This window comes from Prionailurus bengalensis, chromosome C2 (genome assembly GCF_016509475.1).
Source record: "Prionailurus bengalensis isolate Pbe53 chromosome C2, Fcat_Pben_1.1_paternal_pri, whole genome shotgun sequence".
Classification (NCBI taxonomy): domain Eukaryota; kingdom Metazoa; phylum Chordata; class Mammalia; order Carnivora; family Felidae; genus Prionailurus; species Prionailurus bengalensis.
This window is the reverse complement of record NC_057350.1, coordinates 148486658-148506597: the sequence shown is the minus strand read 5'-3', so window position 1 is coordinate 148506597 and position 19940 is coordinate 148486658. Positions and strand designations below refer to the sequence as shown.

The 19940-nt window shown below is 53.5% G+C and overlaps 1 protein-coding gene across 1 annotated transcript in view; it reads left to right on the top strand.

The window, feature by feature from the left end:
* The window catches only part of OSBPL10 (oxysterol binding protein like 10), a 314732-nt gene that overhangs the window by 278128 nt on the left and 16664 nt on the right, over positions 1-19940 (top strand). Inside the window, exons 7-8 of the mRNA XM_043595604.1 lie at positions 390-539; positions 15116-15593. Of these exons, the coding sequence (XP_043451539.1) occupies positions 390-539; positions 15116-15593 (628 nt within the window). The remainder of the gene's footprint in view (positions 1-389; positions 540-15115; positions 15594-19940) is intronic.

The following is a 19940-nucleotide window of genomic DNA, read 5'->3' as shown; positions in this document are numbered from 1 at the left end:
TAGATATAAGGGGTTCTGGGTTGTGCAAGTTAATAGAATATCGTATGGGAATAGTCCAGGTAAGGGAGCTCAGACCCATGTAGCTTCTTGAGCGGAAAACTTTTGTTGTTGTTGTTGTTGGGTAAGGTCCTTAGGTCGGAAAGTTTACGGATAGGGCGCATGGTGGGGAAAATGAACGGGCGTGCGGTGGGCGGCCCCGCCCAAAGGGCCCGCACCCCCGGAAAGGGTCCCTCTGTCGCCCCATATGGCTAATAGCACTGGTTCACGGAGAAACTCTTTCTGGGGCAGGGTTGAGCTCCTTCTGTCGTTGCTGAGCCTGTGGGTCCCTGTGCTGTGCTTCTGACTTCTGCTGGACCAGCTGGTGATTTGTATCGATGATCTTGTTTTAGCCAAACTCGGGCCCTGAACTGGTTTTGTCCGAAGATGAGGACAGTGACACTGAAGACAAAGAAGAGACAGAATTGGGTGCCATGGAGGATCAGCGTAGTATAATTCTTCATCTCATTTCACAGCTCAAACTGGGAATGGATCTGACCAAGGTAGGTTGGCGCGTCCCGCTGGGTCTGCGGCCAGTGGCTTGGGTTCTGTCTTCCCTCACCCCGCCCCCCGCCCCCCGCCAAAGCCTTCCCTGCTCTCATTCTCTTCGCCGTGGTGAGATTGGGAAAACAGGGCGGGGCAAAGGCCAGAGAGGCACTCGGGCGCAGGTATCCCGGTTATGATGTGAAAGGATGTGTTGTTTTACGTCAGTACTCATCTCAGAGTGTGAGCCTGGCATTTGACTCCCTGGAGAAGCTGCGGCTTTAGCAGGGCAGGGAGAGCACGAGAGGAAGCACAGGAGTTGGTAGGGAAAATTCAACGTAGGACTTCTTGCTTTCCTGCTGTGTGCCAGAAAAAATTAAAGGTGTAGAGACAGATGCGGCCTGTGGGCCACAGACAGAACGGCAGGGGGAAGGAAAATGGCGGACCCAGGCGTGAGGCCACTGTGCGCCTGGCCGCAGCCTGCCGCCAGCTGGCGTTAGCTTTGACAGCTAGTCCCCAGCGGCAACCTTGTTGGGGATTCAGATCCCACGATCCACCTGCAGAGAAACAGACCTGCTGTTTGGCAGAAGGGCAGCTGACTCTCCCTGGTGCTGCGCTCGGCCAGGATTCTTCCTGAGGGACGGCGTCAGGAGAACCCAGTGTCCTGATTACTGATGGTTGAGTTGATGAGCCCATAGAGATCCTCCCTCGCCCTGAGCGGGAGCTTCCTTCTGGAGGCAAGCAGGGAAAGCGATGTTGTACGTGGCTGAAGGGTTGTACGGTGGCATAGGGCCGGGGTGCCCAGCTGGTTGCATTTCTAGCCAGATACTGAGTCCCGTTGCCTCCCTGGAAGCGTGTGGTGAGATGAGAGGGAGTGAGCAGGGCTGTAGAGGGACAGCTACTGGGAAGAGACCCGTGGTGGGCTGGGGAATGGAGGTTCTAGAACCTGAAGGCCAGCCAGACGAACGTGGACATACCGGAGAGGGTCAACACCACTGAAGGCATCGCCCAGGGAAGCCGCCTTGAGGGTAGTTGGTTTGTTTGGCTGTCACGAATGGTCTGGATTCCAGAGAACGGGGTGGGGGGGGGGGTGGGAGATTCTTTGAAGAGGAAGATGACAAGATGCAGAGGAGTTGGGAGCTTCAAAGATGACAGAAAAGCCTTTTCTGCACAGTGTTTTTCTGTGTTTGAATGTGAGTGTGTCTGATATTCTGGGGAAAAGTGGCACTTTAAACAAAACAGTGGCTTCACACTGGGGAGGCCTGACCTCAGAAGGTTCCCTGCCTTGGCCGCTCTCCGCCCTCTTCTTCGATCTGCCCGTCAAGCTGTGAGGACCTGTTCTGCATTATCCTGCCTGATTCCCTACATTTCAGCCTTGTAGCTGTAGAATGCTCCTGTCCTTTTTACTAGAGGGATCATTTAAATGCTTGCCTTTTAAAAAGCTACTGCTTTTATTCTTGTGGATTCATAGACACTTGAGTAGAGCTTGAGTTAAGATCTGGTGGAAGGAATGTGGGTAATTACACCGGTATGATCTAAAACCACATTTCCAAACTGTGGGTCGTGGCCCATTTAGTCGGTTATAAAACCAACGTAGAGGGTCAGATGATCACTTCTAAAAAATGAAATCAAATAACGACGGAAAATCTCAGCGCGCGCTGCACACGAAATTTTTATCTTAGTTCGGTTGACACGTGTAGTGGGTCACAACGTAAAACATATTCTCCTTGTGGATCGTATTAAAAAAAATATTTGTAAAACAGCGATGTAGAATCATGGAGGGTATAGGAAAGAGAACGTCAGAGTCGCTGAAATTGTCCAGGTCAGATGTGGAATAATACAGTAAAAGGCCGAAGGGACTGACTTCCAGCAGGTTGAGGGTCTGAGAGATACCACATTACGGCTGTTTTGTTTAAAAATAAATCCTAGGAACTGTGCATCTTCTGTTACTATTTTGTTAGGATATAATTGCTGTGCGTTTCTGGAGCCATGGTTCGTTCCGAAAAGAGCAAATGTTATGTTTATCCACTACTCAGTGGGCTCTTTGAGAGAAAAGCTTTTCTGGCCCATAGCTCATTCACTTTTTTTTGCTGGGGAGAAGCTATTATTCAAAAAGCAAGGGAAGGTTTGATGAGCTGGAATACTTGTGAGAGGAAGAGGTACGCCTTCCACTGCATCAGAGAAAGGTTGACGAAAGGCCCTCTTTCCTTATTGTCGCCTTTTCTCTTCTTGACGTTTGCCCGAGCCATTAAGTTAAGCTCGTGCTAACTTGGCAATGGAAGCACTTAGCCCGAACGGAGCCTCCGATGAGCAGGCAGAGTAAATCTTCTTTGGCTCCAGAATGGAGCTCTGGTCCCTCCCCATGAAACAACTGTATCGCTCCATCTTTCAGGAAGTGGGAAGTATTGACACGTCCACAAGTCACCGACACGCGTGGGCATCTGGTGCCGCATTTTGCCTTAGTTAATGAACTGTGGCCACCAGACAGGGCCGGTTTCGTGGACGTGTGACCAGTGGAGTCCCACAGCCCCCCATGCCCAGAGGCATCCCATGCTGGATTGAAGGTTCTGCTGTTGCTCTCTTGAAATTCTTAAGAGTTATGAAGAAGGGGACTTCCGTTTTCATTTTTCACTTTGCCCCACAAAACATGCGGCTGGTCCTGCCTCTGGAAGCACTCCTGTGCGCCCTCCTTCCTCGGCCGGCCTTCCATAACCCCGGGTTGCCGGTGAGTACCTCCGCTGTGTCACCTGCTGCGTGACCACAAATCGCGGGGAGCCTGGAAAGGAGACGGAGAAAGGAGGACCCGCAGAAAGATGGTGGGCCACAGGAGGGCTCTTTGAGTTAGGGACGTTCAGGTTGAGCCTGAAGGATGAGTGGGCATTAGTGGAAGGAGTGAGAGGAAGGGCGTTCCTGGTGGAGGGAACAGCATGGGCAAAGCTGCCGAGCATGAGGCGGTGTGGCCAGAGTGCAGCATGTGCTGGTGAGTGGCACCGTTGAACCTGGAGTGGGTGGTGGCGTCAGATCCTGCGGGGACTTGTGGGTCACGTGGAGCTGGGTGAACCCGATCCTGAGGGCAGCGGGAAAGCTTTGGAGGGCCTGAAGCTGGTGAGACACGCCACGTCGTGTTCAGGAGCTGCTCTGCTCCAACCTGGGCTCCAGGGAGCGGGGCCCCGGGATACAGTTTGGAGCTTTGGCAGTAGCCGACCTTTTCAGCCTAGTTTTCGGGAACGTGAAAGGCAACGTTTAGTAGCGCCTGTGCTCGCATATTCGTTGAGCAGCCTACCTGCCAGGTAGCGTTCTAGATGCCGAGAATGCGGCAGTGAACAAAACGTTGCGATTCCACACCCTCCGAGAGCTCGGGTGATGACGGAAGGCGGCAGGCGGCAAACGAGAGAAGGGAAGAGTAGTGCAGAGAAGCAGAGCCCGGCAGTGGAGGCGGGGACGGGCCCCCCTAGAGACGCTGCTCAGGGTGGACTCTCCCAGGTGACACTGGAGTAGAGACGAGATTCGGGTGAGGAGGTCAGCAGGAGATGGCGTAGGGCAGTCTGTTCTGGCCAGAGGGGACAGCGGGTGAAGAAGGCCCGTGATGGCCCTTGTCGGGCATGTTGCGGGTAAGCAGGGACGCCAGTGTGATCGAATCAGAATGCCCCAGTTGGCGGGAAAGGAAGTTGGCAAGACAGGAGGGCTGCGGCTGGGGTGGGGGTGGGTGCTTCCTAGGACGCTGTAAGGACTTGGGATGTTTCTCTGAGCGGCGTGGTGGCCACTGGAGAGTTTTGAGCAAAGGAATGCATGGCCTTTCTTGTACTTTTAAAGGCTTATTTTGACTCTTGGGTTGGAAGGTAAACTGGGGCAGGGCGAGGAGTGGGGTGCGGGCAGCAGGGGAAAGAGTAGAAACGGGGAGGAGGTGAGAGATGATGGCGGAGTGGCAGATGTCCCGATAGGGTATGGATGTGCCGACTGCGTGTGGATTGGATGTGGAGTGTGAGGGAAAGAGGAATAAGGAATGACTCTTAAGGTTGCGATCTGAGCAGCCGGAATAAGAAAAGCTAGCGCTGCCCTTTGTTTCAGTTCCCCGCTGCTGAGGGATTAACCACCTCAAATGTAGTGGCTGAAAATCACCATTTTGTTTGTTCACAGTCACACCATCTGAGCTGGGCTCAGCTGGGCAGTTCTGCTGTCGGTCTTGCCCAAGGTCGCTCGTGTGTCTCTCGTCAGTTGGCCGGTTGGTTGTGGGCTGGACTTGGCTGGGACAGCTGGGCTTCTCTCTCTCCACGAAGTCTTAGGATCTCTCTGTTTTTCTCTCTCTCTTTCCTTGTATCCCTCTCACATGGTCTGTCTAGCTGGGAAGCCAGACATCTTACACGGTGGCTCAAAGTTCCCGTGAGGACAAGAGTGAAGCTGATAAGCCTTTTTAAAACTTAGACTCCTGGGGGCGCCTGGGTGGCTCAGTCGGTTGAGCGTCCGACTCTTGATTTCGGCTCAGGTCATGATCTCATGGTTTGTAGGATTCTCTATCTCTCTCCCTCTCTGCCCCTCCGTGTCTCTCTCAAAATAAATAAATAAGCAATAAAACCCAAGCCTCCAAAGTGGCACAGTGTCACTTCCCCTGTACCGATCAAAGCAAGTGTGCATTCCAGGAGCTGGAGCTGTGGTTCATTGGAGGCCACCAGGGCCTCTCATGACCACCGCCCTTTACGGAGAAGGGGAAGACCATGGGAAGATGTTGGGGGACGTCACAAATTTATCGTGGCTCTCTTAGGTCTGAGATGTCCATTCATTAGGCTTCCAAGGAGAGAGGATGTGTAGGCAGTTGGTATAGAAGTCTGGGGCTTATGGATGAAGTTCAGGTACAAGTTTGAGAACAAAGAACCGAATGCGTTTGAGGCCAGGAGTTGGCAATGGGTTCCTCTAGGAAGTGAGTAGAGATGCAGGGATAAGTCGTGCGACACCCCAATATATAGAGACTGGGGACATGAGAAGGATCCAGGAAAAGAGGTTGAGAAGGGCGAGCCCGTGAGCTAGGACAGAAACCAGGAGTGTGATGTCATGGAAGCTACAGGAAGAGGGTCCTTCCAGGAGAAAGGAGCCATGGGCTGTGTGGATCCGCTGTGGAGGCGTCAAGAAGGGTCAGGCCTGGGAAGGGACCATCGTTTGTTTTTGTCAGGGTCTGATGGGGTGGGTTCGAGGGAGAATAGGAAGAACAGGGCTAGCCGGGAGTAAAGATGCTGTTCCAAGAGCTTTTGTATAGTAAAAGGGAGCAGAAGGTTGGGTGCAGGCTGGAGGCAGACCTGGAATTGGGAGGCTTGGTTTCTGAAGAGGTCTGGGTGCTAGTGGGCGTGGAGAGGAGCGGGAGGGGGAGGGGCGGGGTGGCCGCAGGGACCTGAGGAGCCAGAGGGCGTGGGGCCCAGAGCGTGGGCAGAGGATCACCCTTTGACGGGATGGTACAGAACCCCGGGGCACAGACACCGGGAAAGGGGCGAGAGAGCCAGGGTTAACCAGGTGGGTTGGCTGCATCCTAGCCGAGTTCCCTAACCTGGCTGCCTCAGTTTCTCTCCTGTGGGCTAGGGGCAGCTGTGCCTTCCACGGGGCTGCTCCTGTGCACATGCAGCCAGTGTGCGAGGGGTTCCGAGCAGGGCCTGGTGCACAGTAGGTGCTGCGGCGATCGTGTGCAGCTCTCCGTGGACGGCTTGGCTTCTCCCGGTGACAAAAGACGCAAGGGAGACGCGAGGAAAAGGGAGGCTTGAGAGGGATTGGAAGTGGGGTGGGGGACGGCAGTAAAAGGGTGTTCATTTCAGGGAGATCTAGAAGGTTAGGAGGGTGGCCACATGCTACCACGGGGCACTTAAGGTTGCTCGGTCACGGATGGAAAGAGAGACCGTTCAGCGTGTTGTCTCCTTCCCTCCAGGAAGCTGTGGCTGGAAGGGAGGCTGCGAGAGAGTGGTGGACAGAAGAGGGTCAACAGGCTGTCAGTCTTGGAGGCGCTGGGATGAGAGAGTGAGGTGGGACCTCAGGGGTAACGGGTGGAGAGAGGAATGCTTCAAACTGAGATATGTAGTTAACGCATAGCAACGAGGTCTAGGGTGTGCCGATTTGTGACCTACGGGGATTCCTCTGGGAAGGAGGGTGGTTAGTCTAAACCCCACTTTTACAGGATCAGGCGGGAGGGAGATCATCTCCAACAGCGGGTTTTGAACCTTTCCTGATGGCACAGCTGATTCCATAGAGTAGGTGGGAGTTTTGAGGGTACCGACTGTGGTTAAAATAGTGCAAGGTAGGGGTGCCTGGGTGGCTCAGTCGGTTAAGCGTCCCGACTCTTGGTTTCGGCTCAGGTCATCATCAGATCTCGCGGTTTGTGGGTTCAAGCCCCGCATCGGACTCCACGCTGACAGTGCAGAATCTGCCGGGGATTCTCTCTCTCTCCACCTGTCCCCTGCTCGTGCGTGTGCACGCGCTCCTCTCTAAATAAAAATAAATTTAAAAAACTTGAAAAGTGCAAGGCAAAGAGAGGGAGGATCGGGCTCTCCTCAGGCGATCAGGTCCCTGACCCTGAAGATGTACGATGCATATCCCATTGTTACCTGAAACTGGGCTCACCTCTCCGTGGGTGTCGAGCCACAAGACAGCCAAGCCAAAGACGAGGAAGAAGAACGATTTTACTTGCAACAGATAAAAGAGAACACCAGGGATCTTTCCCAAAGCAGTGTCTCCCTAAACAACAAAATGGGGGAAGTTTAAAGCTAAGGGTGATACGTATTCACGAAGGGACTTGCACAGTGGGGAATACAGCGTGGAATTGGGGCAGAAGTCATCTTGAGGTGACAGAGTTCAGGTCAAGGTCAAGGGGGCCGGCAAGGGTCAGCATCCCTAGGTCTCGGACTCCACTCGGTCTGGCAGAGGAAAGATGACTCAAGAATGTGCATCAAGTCCATCTTCTGAATCAGCACTGGGAGATTTACCACTGATTTATTGTCTCTGATAAGACTGTCTCTTCTTCGCCCGATAGCAGCTGTTGGTTCTTACCTCCTTTCACAAGGTGGCGGTGGGGGCGCCTAAAACGACTGTTTTTATATCAAGAAAGCTACGTCTCCTTTTTATTTTTCCAGGGACCCCTAACTTTCTGCTTACACCAGCAGTTATGGTGGACAGGGTTCTCACTTTGAGAGAGAAGCTTGCCCGCACAGTTCTTAGACTTCGGTCAATTCTCCAAGAATCGCTTGAATTGTTCCGGTAGAACTATTTGTTTTTTTTTTAATTTTTTTTTCAACGTTTTTATTTATTTTTGGGACAGAGAGAGACAGAGCATGAACGGGGGAGGGGCAGAGAGAGAGGGAGACACAGAATCGGAAACAGGCTCCAGGCTCCGAGCCATCAGCCCAGAGCCTGATGCGGGGCTCGAACTCCCGGACCGCGAGATCGTGACCTGGCTGAAGTCGGACGCTTAACCGACTGCGCCACCCAGGCGCCCCCCAGTAGAACTATTTGTAAAACCAGTTGGTGATTTAGCGCACCGGTGTAGTCCGTTGACCCTGCGTATAACAGACCCCCTACAGCAAACAGCCGTGTGCTCACCGGCACGTGGGAGGAAGCGAGCACTGTCATCAGCCGTGTCGTCTACAACGGCTGCCTGACCTTCCACCAAGTTGCTACATTGTCAGGGCCCTCCTCGACTGCTGTGACTGGTCACATGTCTCTCGGAGGCTTCTGGATCCTATAATGAGATGGTAGACATCTTCGAATGTACAGGTTTTCTCCTTCTTGTTTTGTTTGGTTTTTGGGGTTTTTTGAGAGCGCACACGTGCGAGTGGGGGAGGGGTGGTGGGAGAGAGGGAGAGGGAGGGAGCGAGGATGAGAATCCCAAGCAGGCTCCACGCCCAGCACAGAGCCCGATGGGGGGCTCGAGCTCATGAACCACGAGACCGTGATCTGAGCTGAAATCAAGAGTTGGACGCTCAACCGACTGAGCCACCCAGGCGCCCTCAGGTTTTCTCCTGGCTACATTGCCAGGTTCAGTCATGTTTGCAGAAAGATGAGTGTTGCTGTGCTTGAGCTCCTCCTTCAGAGGGGGCGACTTTTGTGAGAAGGGTCCGAAGGGCCTGGGTTTACCCTGGAGCTGAACCCAGCGCAGCTGTGGGTACTCGGTGTTCTCTTCCCGCGAGTGTTGCGTCCACTTCCCGATGCCTTTGGCTATTCTCTCCAAATCTTGTTTTTAATATGCTGTCAAGTAAAGCCCACTTCCTGTCCTGAGATGCTTGCCTTTTCGTAGAAAACCCAGCAGTAACCTGGCTTCCTGTCGGTGTGAATCTGTGTCTGGAGGGAGGCAGCATGTGTCCTGCCCACACTTCCTGCCCATGTTATTGGCAGGAGCTCATCAGCCCTGCTTTTCTAGGAAGACTTCCCGTGAGTGAGGGCGAGCCTTCTGGCCTCCTGGGGGCAGTGAGGGATCCAGCACAGGCCTTGACCCAGCAGAACTGGTTCTCATTCCGGCTCCCTATTTATTTGGCCTTTCTGGGCTGGAGTTCTCTCATCTGTAAAATGGAATTGTCATACCTGCTCACAGTTACTCAGGAGATCGAACAAGAGCACGTGAAGCCCAAAGCACGGTGCCTGGCTTGAGGTCCACATATGGCTTAAGTTGGAAACATTCATACGCTCTTACCATACTTTCCCTGCTGTACACCGTTACTTCTCCTTTTGCTCCGATAATTCGGTGTTTGCAGAAGCATCAGAGGCGGTCCCAAGGGTTGCTCTGGTCATTGAGACTTTGGCTTCAGCTTTGTCACTGAAATGTTTTGTGACAAGTTTTTGTCTGATCCACACTGTTCTTAGCTTCCCCGGGTCTCTAGGTGAAGTAGATGATCGCTGTTTACAACAGCCACCAGCAGAATGAGCCTGCACTATGTGCTCGGTGGGCACTGGGCTGACTTTGCACTGTCATGCAATCCTCACAAAAACCGAGAAGGTTGGTATTCTTATGTCTCCCATTTTACAGCAGAGGAATTGAGTCTTGGAGAGATGACCTTGCCCAAGTAGACATGACGGTAGCCGCCCGGAGATGAGCGTCCGCTCGCGGCTTCCGATTCCCTCACGCAAGCCAACATCTGGGACTCGGAGGGAACACAGGAGTTGATTTTCGCAGATGCTTCGCCCTCTATGTAGTAAATATCTTCTTGGAAAAAGTAAAATTTTCAGACTCTTCCCATCCAGTCGAAGTTTTAACGAATGCCTTTCCCGATGTTCTAAGCACTGTGAGATCATGTGAAGGGAGCCGGCACTTTAAGGAAAGCCACGGGAGCATCCCGTTGGCTAAGTAAAGAAATCTTTGCCAGTACGAATTATGTAGGCTTTACTTTGTAAGCTTGGATTTTTGTGTACATCCCCTTAAAGGAGTACATAGATCAATCTCGGTGGGTAGTTTCAGCCTCTCTGTGCCTGCTTGTTTGCACCGGGTGGGTCTGCCAGTCTACGGACAGAGTGTTTTGTAGATGATTCTCAAGGTTATTAAGTTAACTGATGTTTCTTTGGAGAAAATTGCACCTGCCCTTGGCCTTGCTTTGCAGAAACCTTCTGTGTTCCTGTATTAGGGGGAAGGGACGGACTCTCACTCTTTCTGGGGGCCCTCTTTCTCGATGGGCGATCAATTATTTCAAAGTTCTAAGAGCCCAACCTGAAGATTAGTTACTTACTTCTAGATTGATGCAACTTTAAACGTAATTAATTGTTTTCCGAGTCCCGAATGCAGATCTTTGCTTTTTTTTTTTTCTTTCCCCAGAGTCGTTCATTGTCTTAATTATGTTAATGGAAGAAAAGGCAGCCCTTATTGATGGCTCGATAAATCTGCAGTAGGGATTTCAGCCATTTGGATGCTGTCGGTCTGAACAGCTGGGCCATCACTCACGTCTCCATTGGAGGCAGACAGCCCAATTAGCACTCACCGCTTCTTGGCTCTGTACCTCCAGCGTCCATTGCCCAAGGAACAGATGATTAAGTGACTTATCTGCAAAGGCACGCACACAAGGCAGGGAGATCGTATGAGAGATAGAAATCGGCTTTAACGAAAAGTATGTTACCCTGCCCAAAACGTTCAGGATGCCGGTTTTGAAAGCCATTGATCTGATATTCTGTGCAAAGCACCGGAAAGACAGACCGATAGGCGACGGAAGAAGAAATGGTCATTCCACTCCCAGTCCATTCTCTTCCATCTTTCCAGGCATTCTGCTTTTTCCAGATCTGACAAAGCAGCAGCATCATTTCCAAGTAGAGAATATATACCTAGTGGGTTGGATTTGCTGTTGCCTGGGAGACCACATTCCCTGAGTCTGCAGTTCTGGGAGGGTTGTCTCTGAAAATTGATAAGTTCTGGGGCACCTGAGTGGCTCAGCTGGTTGAGCATCCGACTCTTGATTTCTCAGCCGACTCTTGATTTCAGCTCAGGTCAGGATCCCAGGGTCGTGGGATGGAGCCCCGCGTCCGGATCCACTCTGAGCATGGAGCCTGCTTAAGCTTCTCTCTCTCCCCCTGCCCCTCTCCCCGGTTCATGCTCTCTCTCTTTCAGATTAAAAACAAAATCTTTTTGGATCAGTTGTCAGATCCTGTATCCCCAGTAGAGCCTTTTGTCTTTTCCCTCCGCCTTTTTGCCTCTTTTCCGGTCTATGAGAATGCTACAAATAGTACAGGTGACTTCAGGTAACCTTTACCTCTGTTTGCTGGTTGTTAACATTTTGCTGCTTTGCCTTTCTTCTTCCTTCTCTCCTCTCTCCCACTCTCTCGACTTCTGTCTTCCTCTTCTCTCGCTGTGCAGCCCCATATACCCACCTGAGTGTATGAGCGTATGTCTGTTTTCAGAGTATGTTGGCAGATGTGACGGTTCTGTCCCCGAGTATCCCCCGAGAGCGAGGACGTTCTCCCACGCGTCGCACTTGGCACACCCGGGAAGTGGAACGTTGATGCAATACTATTTCGTGTATGCCCACGGTACAAACTTCCCAGATTGTCCCAGGAATGCTCTTCATCCCAAGGAGCATTGGCGACGCCGTGAGGGAGACATGTGGGGGTGCGGTGAGGGTGTGAAGGGGGGGTTGTTGGTTTAGCCTCGGGAGCAGGGGCTGTCAGAAACAGCTCCGCAGAGGAGGTCACCCTTGAGCGGAGTTCCAGTCTGTCACTTAGACAAGGCAGGAGGAGGGCAGAGAAGGGAAAGAGGACTGAGTGTGCGGGGTGGGGAGGGGGGAACGGGTACTTGTAAGGGGAGGGCGGGGGGCAGAAAGTGAGGGATAATGTCCCACTAGAGGGATGCGAGGGCCAGGCTGGACTTCATTGATCTCTTGTAGAGATTCTAGAGATGGGTCTGGTGATGGTGTGGAGAAGAAATCAAGGTGGGCCTGACAGAAAGCTGGAAGGCCAGTTAGGAAGTCGTAGCTGCACTCTTCCAGGCGGGGGCGCTCTGCTTGCGTTTCTTAACTGCCGATGGTCTCCCTCCTGGTGGTAATTAACACTCACGATAGTTTTTGGATGGGTGGATTGCCCAGTCATTCCGGGAAGAGTAGAATGGACTAGGGAGCGGGGCCCATGTGCCACTTCCTGCCCCCCGCTTATGACAGTAGATGAGATGGCTTGGGGTCTCAGTTTGTCCAGTGAACTCTAACCTCCCTAGTCCACTGAGGGAGAGAAAATGCTCCTGTTGGCCCGAAGCAGATAATCGTGACGTGTCGGGTAATGGGCAGAACTTTGGGTGGCAGTTGGGAGCTCCAGGGTTCCTGCGTGGTGCCTTCTCTCCCCACTGCCCGTCTCTGTCCCCTCACCTGTGAGACCAGGGCATTAGACTCCATCACCCTGAGGGTCCCTTTCAGTTCTGATGTTAAGTGGTCTGGAGTGATGAGTGGAGTTCTTTTTCCTATTGATTCGGTTTAATCCCTTAGCCCCCGGAGTTCGGAAATGCTAAGTTGGGGAAACTGCCTTACATTCTCACCCTTTTCAGAAGTATATACTGAGAGAGCAACCACTGTGGGCAGTTCTCTCCTTGTAATTGTTTTTTTTTTTTTTAACGTTTATTTATTTTTGAGAGAGATGGCGTGAGCAGGGGACGGGCAGAGAGAGAGGGAGACCCAGAATCCGTAGCAGGTTCCAGGCTCCGAGCTGTCAGCACAGGGCCTGACACGGACCGTGAACCCACAAGGACTGCGAGATCATGACCTCCGCCGAAGTTGGACGCTCAACCTACTGAGCCACCCAGGCGCCCTTCTTTCCTTGTAATTTCAATCTCGGCTACAAACGCGAGAATTCTCCTTGTCCAGAGCTGAAATTGTGGCCAGAGAAGCCCCAGTCCACAGGTGCCGAGAAAGGTGCAAGTCAGGGACGCGGAGTCCCCTTCACGGGAGTTGTGTCTGTCAGGGCTGACCCCCCCTCCTGGTAATTCTGCCCTTTCCCTCCTCGGTTCCCTCATGGTCACAGGGTCCTGCCAGGGAAGGGAGCGGGCAGGAAATGGAGCCGTTTGGGGAAGGCCTGGAGGTGCAGACATTTGTGGCTTCTTTTCCTTTTTAGTTGGTTTGGCCTCATCGGGCGTCTTTCCAAGGCTGCGTAAATCCCCAGTCCCTGCCCAGGCTGTCTGGCGGAGCTCCCGGGGGAGACTTTGGGCAGCTCTGGGGGCAGGAGAGGGAGCGACGATGAGTGTTTGGGGCAGCTTCTGCCTCCCCTTTACTCTGCCACTGGTCACCCGCCTGGAGGGAGGCCACGGGGAGAGTGCGGCTACCTGGTCCCCCGAGAGCCCCACTGGAAGAGCAGACGGAGGACCTGTCCCCACAAAAGACACAGGAAGTAATACCGGTGGCATCTGAGCCAGAACGGACTTTCGTATGGCCAGCTCAGGTCCTCCAGCAGCCAGATTCTCAATTTCATCAAGTTTTGGCTGAAAGAAAACGAGAACATCGCCATTAATTTGCATAGCTATCTCCTAAATAATGGTTTTTTTCTTCCAGTATATCGTAAGAGCAAAGCAGAAAGCTACCGAGGAAAGGTAGCTGACCCCGAGAAATACATGGTACCATTTGGGGTCTTCTTATGGCACGGAGATTGTGTAACGTGTCGAACTTGCCAGCTGGCTGCTTTTTACCTAACGCGTGTACGTAAACTTTCCTGTGGCATGGTGTGTAAGGAAAGAGCAGCCTTAATAAAGATGCCAGTGTCACTTCCTCAGTGGGCTGGGCTTTCTCCGGTTGCCACTGAAATTTCTGTGCTCTGATCTCCTGTCTGCCCGTCTGTCTCTTCCTCTCGGGACATCTCGCTTCCATTGTATCTCCTTCTTTGGCTGGGAAGCATCTGAGCCCACTGAGGCGGGGGGCAGGGGGGCAGATGTGTAAGCCTTCTGCTGTTTGTGGTCAGTGAGTGTTTTCTCAGCTGGGTACTATGTGAAGGAAAGACAGACGCAGTCACGTAAGGAGGGAGCGTAAGCCCGCCCTGTGGCCTTGAACCGGTGTGGCTCCCCACCCCCGTCGCAGGGAGGAGCCATGGCCGATGGCCAGCCCTCTGGCTTCAAAATCCTGTGACTCCCTACGAGGAGGACAACGTGAGATCATCCGGGCTGTGCCCGGCCGCCACGTGGGTGGAATACGGATGCCCTTCTAACCAAGCCACGTCAAGTTCACCGTAGAGCACGAGAGACGGGCTTGCTCTGTTCCGCATGTCAGCGATAGTAACGAGTGATCTGCTTTCCAGACCGGTTTCAGAATGTCCTTCATCTGCTTTGACCGACCTCCTCCCTGGGGCTGTATGGGCACCTGAGTGACCGCCTGGATCCATTTTGGATCAAGGAGGAGTCTCTTTGTCTCGCCCCATCCAGATCTCTCCTCCTCTTTAGTAGTGGTGCTGAAAACAGACCCAGGAGTGGCCGCCGTGCCGGTCCATTTACCAGAAGACTCCGTAGTAAGTGCCAGCCCACTTCTTTGTAACTTCCGCTTACTTCTTCTGGCCCAGCCTTGCACGGCAGCCTCCATAAATGGCCCCTCTGCTCCACGACAGCTCTCGGGACATTTGCTTGCTAATCGGCCTTGCCTCCCAGAGACCTGCTCTGCCTTGACCGTGTCGGGATTTATGCGCTACTCTTTCAACCAGGGTCTCCAGAAGCCACTCTTAGGGATGCTATGTGCTGGTCTACTTGGACCCCCTTTGATGAGGTGCCAACAAGTGCCCAGTATCCGTGTTTGTGGGGAGGCACTGAGCACCCCCCTTAGTTGTGCCCGATGTCAGGAAGCAAAGAAAAAAGCCCTTCCGAGCTCTCTTCCTCACGGGTCTGAGTAACGAGGAGTAAAAGAGGGTTTTGCGTGGCCGTGGTGGAGAGGGAGGCCGAGACCGCTGTTCAGGTCCAGAGGAGCAGAGAGGAAGGCCTGCCAGAACCGTCTTGTCCGCGACGGTGCGTGGGCGATGTGCCGTCACCGCGGCCACGTCTCATTTCTCTGGCGCCGTTTCCCCTGGCTTGTCGTTCGTACACGAATCAAAAGAAACCGTTCCCTGGCTTAGGCCGTGATGGCTTTGCAGGCGGATGGCGGCTGCAGCCTTTCTCATGCAGTCACAGGGACTCCTGTCTGACTTTGTCCCCTTCTGCATGTAGGTGGTGCTTCCCACGTTCATCCTGGAGAAGCGATCCTTGCTGGAGATGTACGCAGACTTCATGGCGCACCCGGACCTGCTGCTGGCCATCACTGCCGGAGCCACGCCGGAGGAGAGAGTCATTTGCTTTGTGGAGTATTACCTCACAGCCTTCCACGAGGGCCGCAAGGGGGCCTTGGCCAAGAAGCCCTATAACCCCATCATCGGTGAGACGTTTCACTGCTCCTGGGAAGTCCCCAAGGACAGGGTCCAGCCAAAGAGGACTGCTGCCCACTCTCCCGCTAGCCACGAACACCCGATGGCCGAGGACCCTTCCGAAAGCTACAAACTCAGGTTCGTGGCTGAGCAGGTGTCCCATCACCCACCCATCTCCTGCTTCTACTGTGAGTGCAAGGAGAAGAGACTGTGCGTCAACACTCACATATGGACCAAAAGCAAGTTCATGGGCATGTCCGTGGGGGTCTCCATGATAGGGGAAGGTGAGCCACGTCGTACATTTGATGGAGCTCGGCTCTTCCGTGGGGATGTCTGTATACTTGAGGGTGATTTTGTGTGCGGACCTGTTTTTAGTTTGTTTTGCAGTTGAGGGTCAGTGGGTGCTTGGGTGGTAAAGAGGCATAGGTTTTGTTACTTTGGGACCAGGGCCTGGTAATTTCCCAGTGGGGCCAAGGTCACGGGCTAGATGGGACACACCTGAATCTTTACACGTGATGCGTGGGGGGTGGGGGGGGGGGCGCCTTACGTATATTTTTATTTTCAGCTTTGAGCGAATATTAGAGTTGGCGCCAAACCTGTGAAAACACATTTTTGTTCGTTCTCCCCTGTGTTTTGGCTCACGGACAGTAGGGATAATAGTGCTGCCTCTTCCAAATACCGCTCCTAAACATTCCCAAGGCAAATCTCTGAATTCGGCCAGGGATTCTGAAGCAAGAGCAGTGTAACCACGCCACTTGTGGATCGCACGTTCCTGTTTTAGCAAATAAGCTGTGCATGAAGTTCGTCATTGTTGGAAGAAACCTGTAATGATGCTTGTTAAATTGAAATGTCTGTGCCCCTGGTCCTTCGACTTCTTTCAGCCACAAATTCCTTTGAGACTCTGAGGCTAGAGACTCTCTTCTCAGGGAAAGAAAACATCCACAAAATTTAGTCTTCAGGCGGCACATGGCTCCTAAGAAGCCCTTCCGAACCCCATGAGATAAGAATACGTTTCATTCACTGAGGGCATTTTTATTGAGCACCTGCTATGCCAGACATTGCGTTAAGAGCTGGGGATACTTGTAGGAACAAAACAGACACACACAAAACATCTCTGTCTTTGTCAAGCTTCCTTCCACTCTACCTACTTCTATTCTACTTGGAAAATAAAATTACGTAGGCCGTGTTGGGAGGTGTTAAGTACTATGGAGAAGTATAAAGCAGGGGAGGGACCCGGGAGCAGTGGTGAGAGGGCAGTGGAGCCTTAGGAGGGGATGGGATGGCGACTGGGATGGCCTCACGGACAAGGTGACATTTGAACAAAGCCCCGGAGCCGGTGGCGAAGGACGAGCCTCGCTGATGATCTGGCCACGGGGGGAAGGGTGTGCGCTGCGGGAAGAACAAGACAGAGGCCCAGAGGCAAGGTGGCCCCTGGCATGTGGAAGACAGGCAGCTTATGGGGCTGGAGCAGGCAGGGAACAGGGGTGAGGTCAGAGTGGTGACTGAGGCCAGATCACGCAGGGCCTCAGCGGCCCTCGCGGGGGGTGTTGGCTCCTGCACTAAGTGAACTGCAGAGCCGTTAAGGGTTTTGACAGAATACCAGGATCTGACGCATCATTTAGCAAGGTTGTCCCAGCTGCCTGTTGAAAATAGATCATAAGAGGAGTAAAGGTGGAAGCAAGGAGACCAGTTAGGAGATGATGATAATAACCCAGGCCTGAGACGATGGTGGCCTGGACCGGGGTGGAAATGGTGGAGGAGGTAAGATGTGGTGAAGGTGTGGATGTATTCTTTTTTTTTTTTTTTCAAATATGATGTTTATTTTTGAAAGAGAGAAAGCACTAGTGGGGAGGGACAGAGAGAGAGGGAGACACAGAATCTGAAGCAGGCTCCAGGCTCCGGGCTGTCGGCACAGAGCCCGATGTGGGGCTCGAACCCACGAATCACGAGATCGTGACCTGAGCCAAAGTCAGATGCTCAACTGACGGAGCCACCCAGGTGCCCCAAAAGTCTGGATGTATTCTAAGGGAGAGAGAGCCAGAGGGATTTGCCTCGGGTTGGAAGTGGGGTCTGAGAGGTGACACCAAGGCTTTCAAGATGAGCCCTGGAAGGACCGACTAGCTGTTTGCTTAGCTGGGGAGGCCAGGAGTGGAGTCGCTGGGAGGAAAACTAATTTGGAGGAAGAGTTCAGGAGCTCAGCGAGGTCACATTATGGTTCAGACATGCAAGTGACTGCCCGAGTGGACAGTTGTGGACACGGGCTGGAGTTCTGAGGAGAGGGGCCAAGCAGATGTTGAAACTTGTGATTGAAGTCCTGGCACCTGACGAGATTATGGAGGGAGCCTGATCCCCACAGTCCTGCAGCACTAAGAGGCCCAAAAGGTGAGGAGCATTGGTCAGGGGGACTGAAGAAGAGGGGCTTGAGAGGGAGAGGGGACAGGGATTTGTTTCCTGCAGGCTGGGTTAAGAAAGGGTTCCCGGGAGGAGACAGAGTGGTCAGCTGAGGCAGACGGTGCCGATTCATTCTGGGAAGATGAGAACCGAGGACGGGCCACTGGATGGTGGCCTGTGATGCTCATTTGGTGACCTGAACAAGGGCTGTCCGTGGAATGGTGCTCGTGAAAATCTGATCGGAATAGATTTGAGAGAGGGTGGGAGGACCCGAAGCAGAGACACTAAGTACAAACAACACTTCCTTATTTATCGTGTGAGGGCCCAAACCACTCTTGGGTTCCGCCTCTCTGTCCTGTCGCTGGGCTGTAGGCTCACCCTCTGAACTGCTTATCCTCCATGCGTAGATGAGACAGCAACTCCAGGACCCCCACAGAGGAGCCCAGGACCCACGTCGGGCCTTCGTGGGGGTCCTCGCTGCTCATGGGCTCAATATTCAGCCACCTGCACTGTGCTGATGGGACCCTCCTTTCGAGGATCAGTTAGGGTCAAGAAATTCGCCAAAGGGAGAGTCAATCTGTGAAGGAGGCCAGGGACTCACCTGTCACCAGGATGACCCTAGGCCACCTAGTTCCTCCAAGATTCAGATGGGGTTGGGCTGTATGTGTTGAGGGGAAGGACTTTGAATAAGTCACACCAATGATAAATGGTTTTTCTTTTTTAATGGTTATTTTTGAGAAAGGCAGAGCGTGAGCAGGGGTGGGGCAGAGAGAGAGGGAGACACAGAATCTGAAGCAGGCTCCAGGCTCTGCTCTGTTAGCAAAGAGCCCGATGCGGAGCCTGAATCCACGAACCACAGGATCATGACCTGAGCCGAAGTCGGACGCTTAACCCACTGAGGCACCAGGCGACCCGCCGAGGATGAATGTTCTTCTCCCCGTGACGTGCTCTTTTGTGGGAGCGCAGCATTGCAGCCATTCTCCGATCAGGACAGTCCCTATAGGAGATTAGTTTGTCTAGCTTTGATGGCTGCCACAAGAGAGGGAGTGGTGTCGGAAGTGGTCTTCTTTCTTAAGAAGGAATTGTTCCCGATGATGACAGGACCACAGAAGCTTAGAGCTTAACAGAGATGATTCGTCCATCTTGCAAACCCCTGCATTTCCAGCTCTATGGCAGGGGACCCCGGGGCGGAGATGGGTGAAAGGAGTGAGCGTGGGGGCTTCTGCTTCCTTCCAGCTGCGCCTCACTTTACAGAAGAGGAGCCCAGAGAAGCCACTTCCCGAGGGCACATGTGTGCCACCCACAGTACACGCCCTCCGTCACCACGAGCTGGCGAGGGGGGTTGCAGGAGGGTGCCGGCCTCTCCGTGAGGCAGGGACCTTCTGTCAGTGACTCACCTCTGATCTGTGGACTAGAAGTCAGAATCGGGGGGGGGGGGTCTGGGAGTCACCGGAGGCCACCAGCCCAGAAACAGAGGGGGTGGAGTGGGCAGCAGATGGAGCTGTGGCAGAAGGGTGCCTCCAGGGGCATAGCCAGGGCCCTAGAGTCCTGTCTCCCTGAAGCTGAGGAGACAGACTGGACTCAGATGTGCTTCCGGAGGCTGAGGGGTAGGGAACGAGATCCAGTGTTCCCTCACAGGCCTTTCTTGGGGTCGTAGCGATCACTGTCGCTCTCAACTCTCATCTCTCCCCATGGCCTGCGACGGGGAGCTGCCCCCGCGTAGGACTGTTTGGGTTAAGGCCACGTGGCAGGTCCCAGAGGTGCGTTGGCCCCCTGGGCCGTGGGCTCCCCAAGCGCCGTGAGCAGAGGGCTTGGGGCCCAGCCCACGGGGGAGCCCCTGCTGCTGAGAGCAGGGAGCCCAGCGCAGGCTTGCGGGGGACCCCGCGTGGGAGGCCTGTGTTTGCACGGATTGCACACTTGGGCATGCAGTGAGAAATGGGAGTGGCGTCGACCTTGGCGACCTTGGTTTTGACTTCTCGGGGGCTCTGTGTTTCCGCAGGTTGCCAGAGCCCCCCCCCCCCCCCCAGCGCCCCAAGGTTGGTACTGGCGAAGTCTTCCCTTTTATTTAGAAGCCAAAATCAGTATTCAGGAGGTTCATTTCGTCCTGCTTCATTTCCTTATCCTGAATTTCCCATGGAACGAATTATTCAAGGATGAAGCACGTTTGTTTAGAGAAGGTGGGGCGTGGAGGCAGTTCACGCCTTCGGTGCACACTTCCCGCCCGCGTGTGTAGACCACCT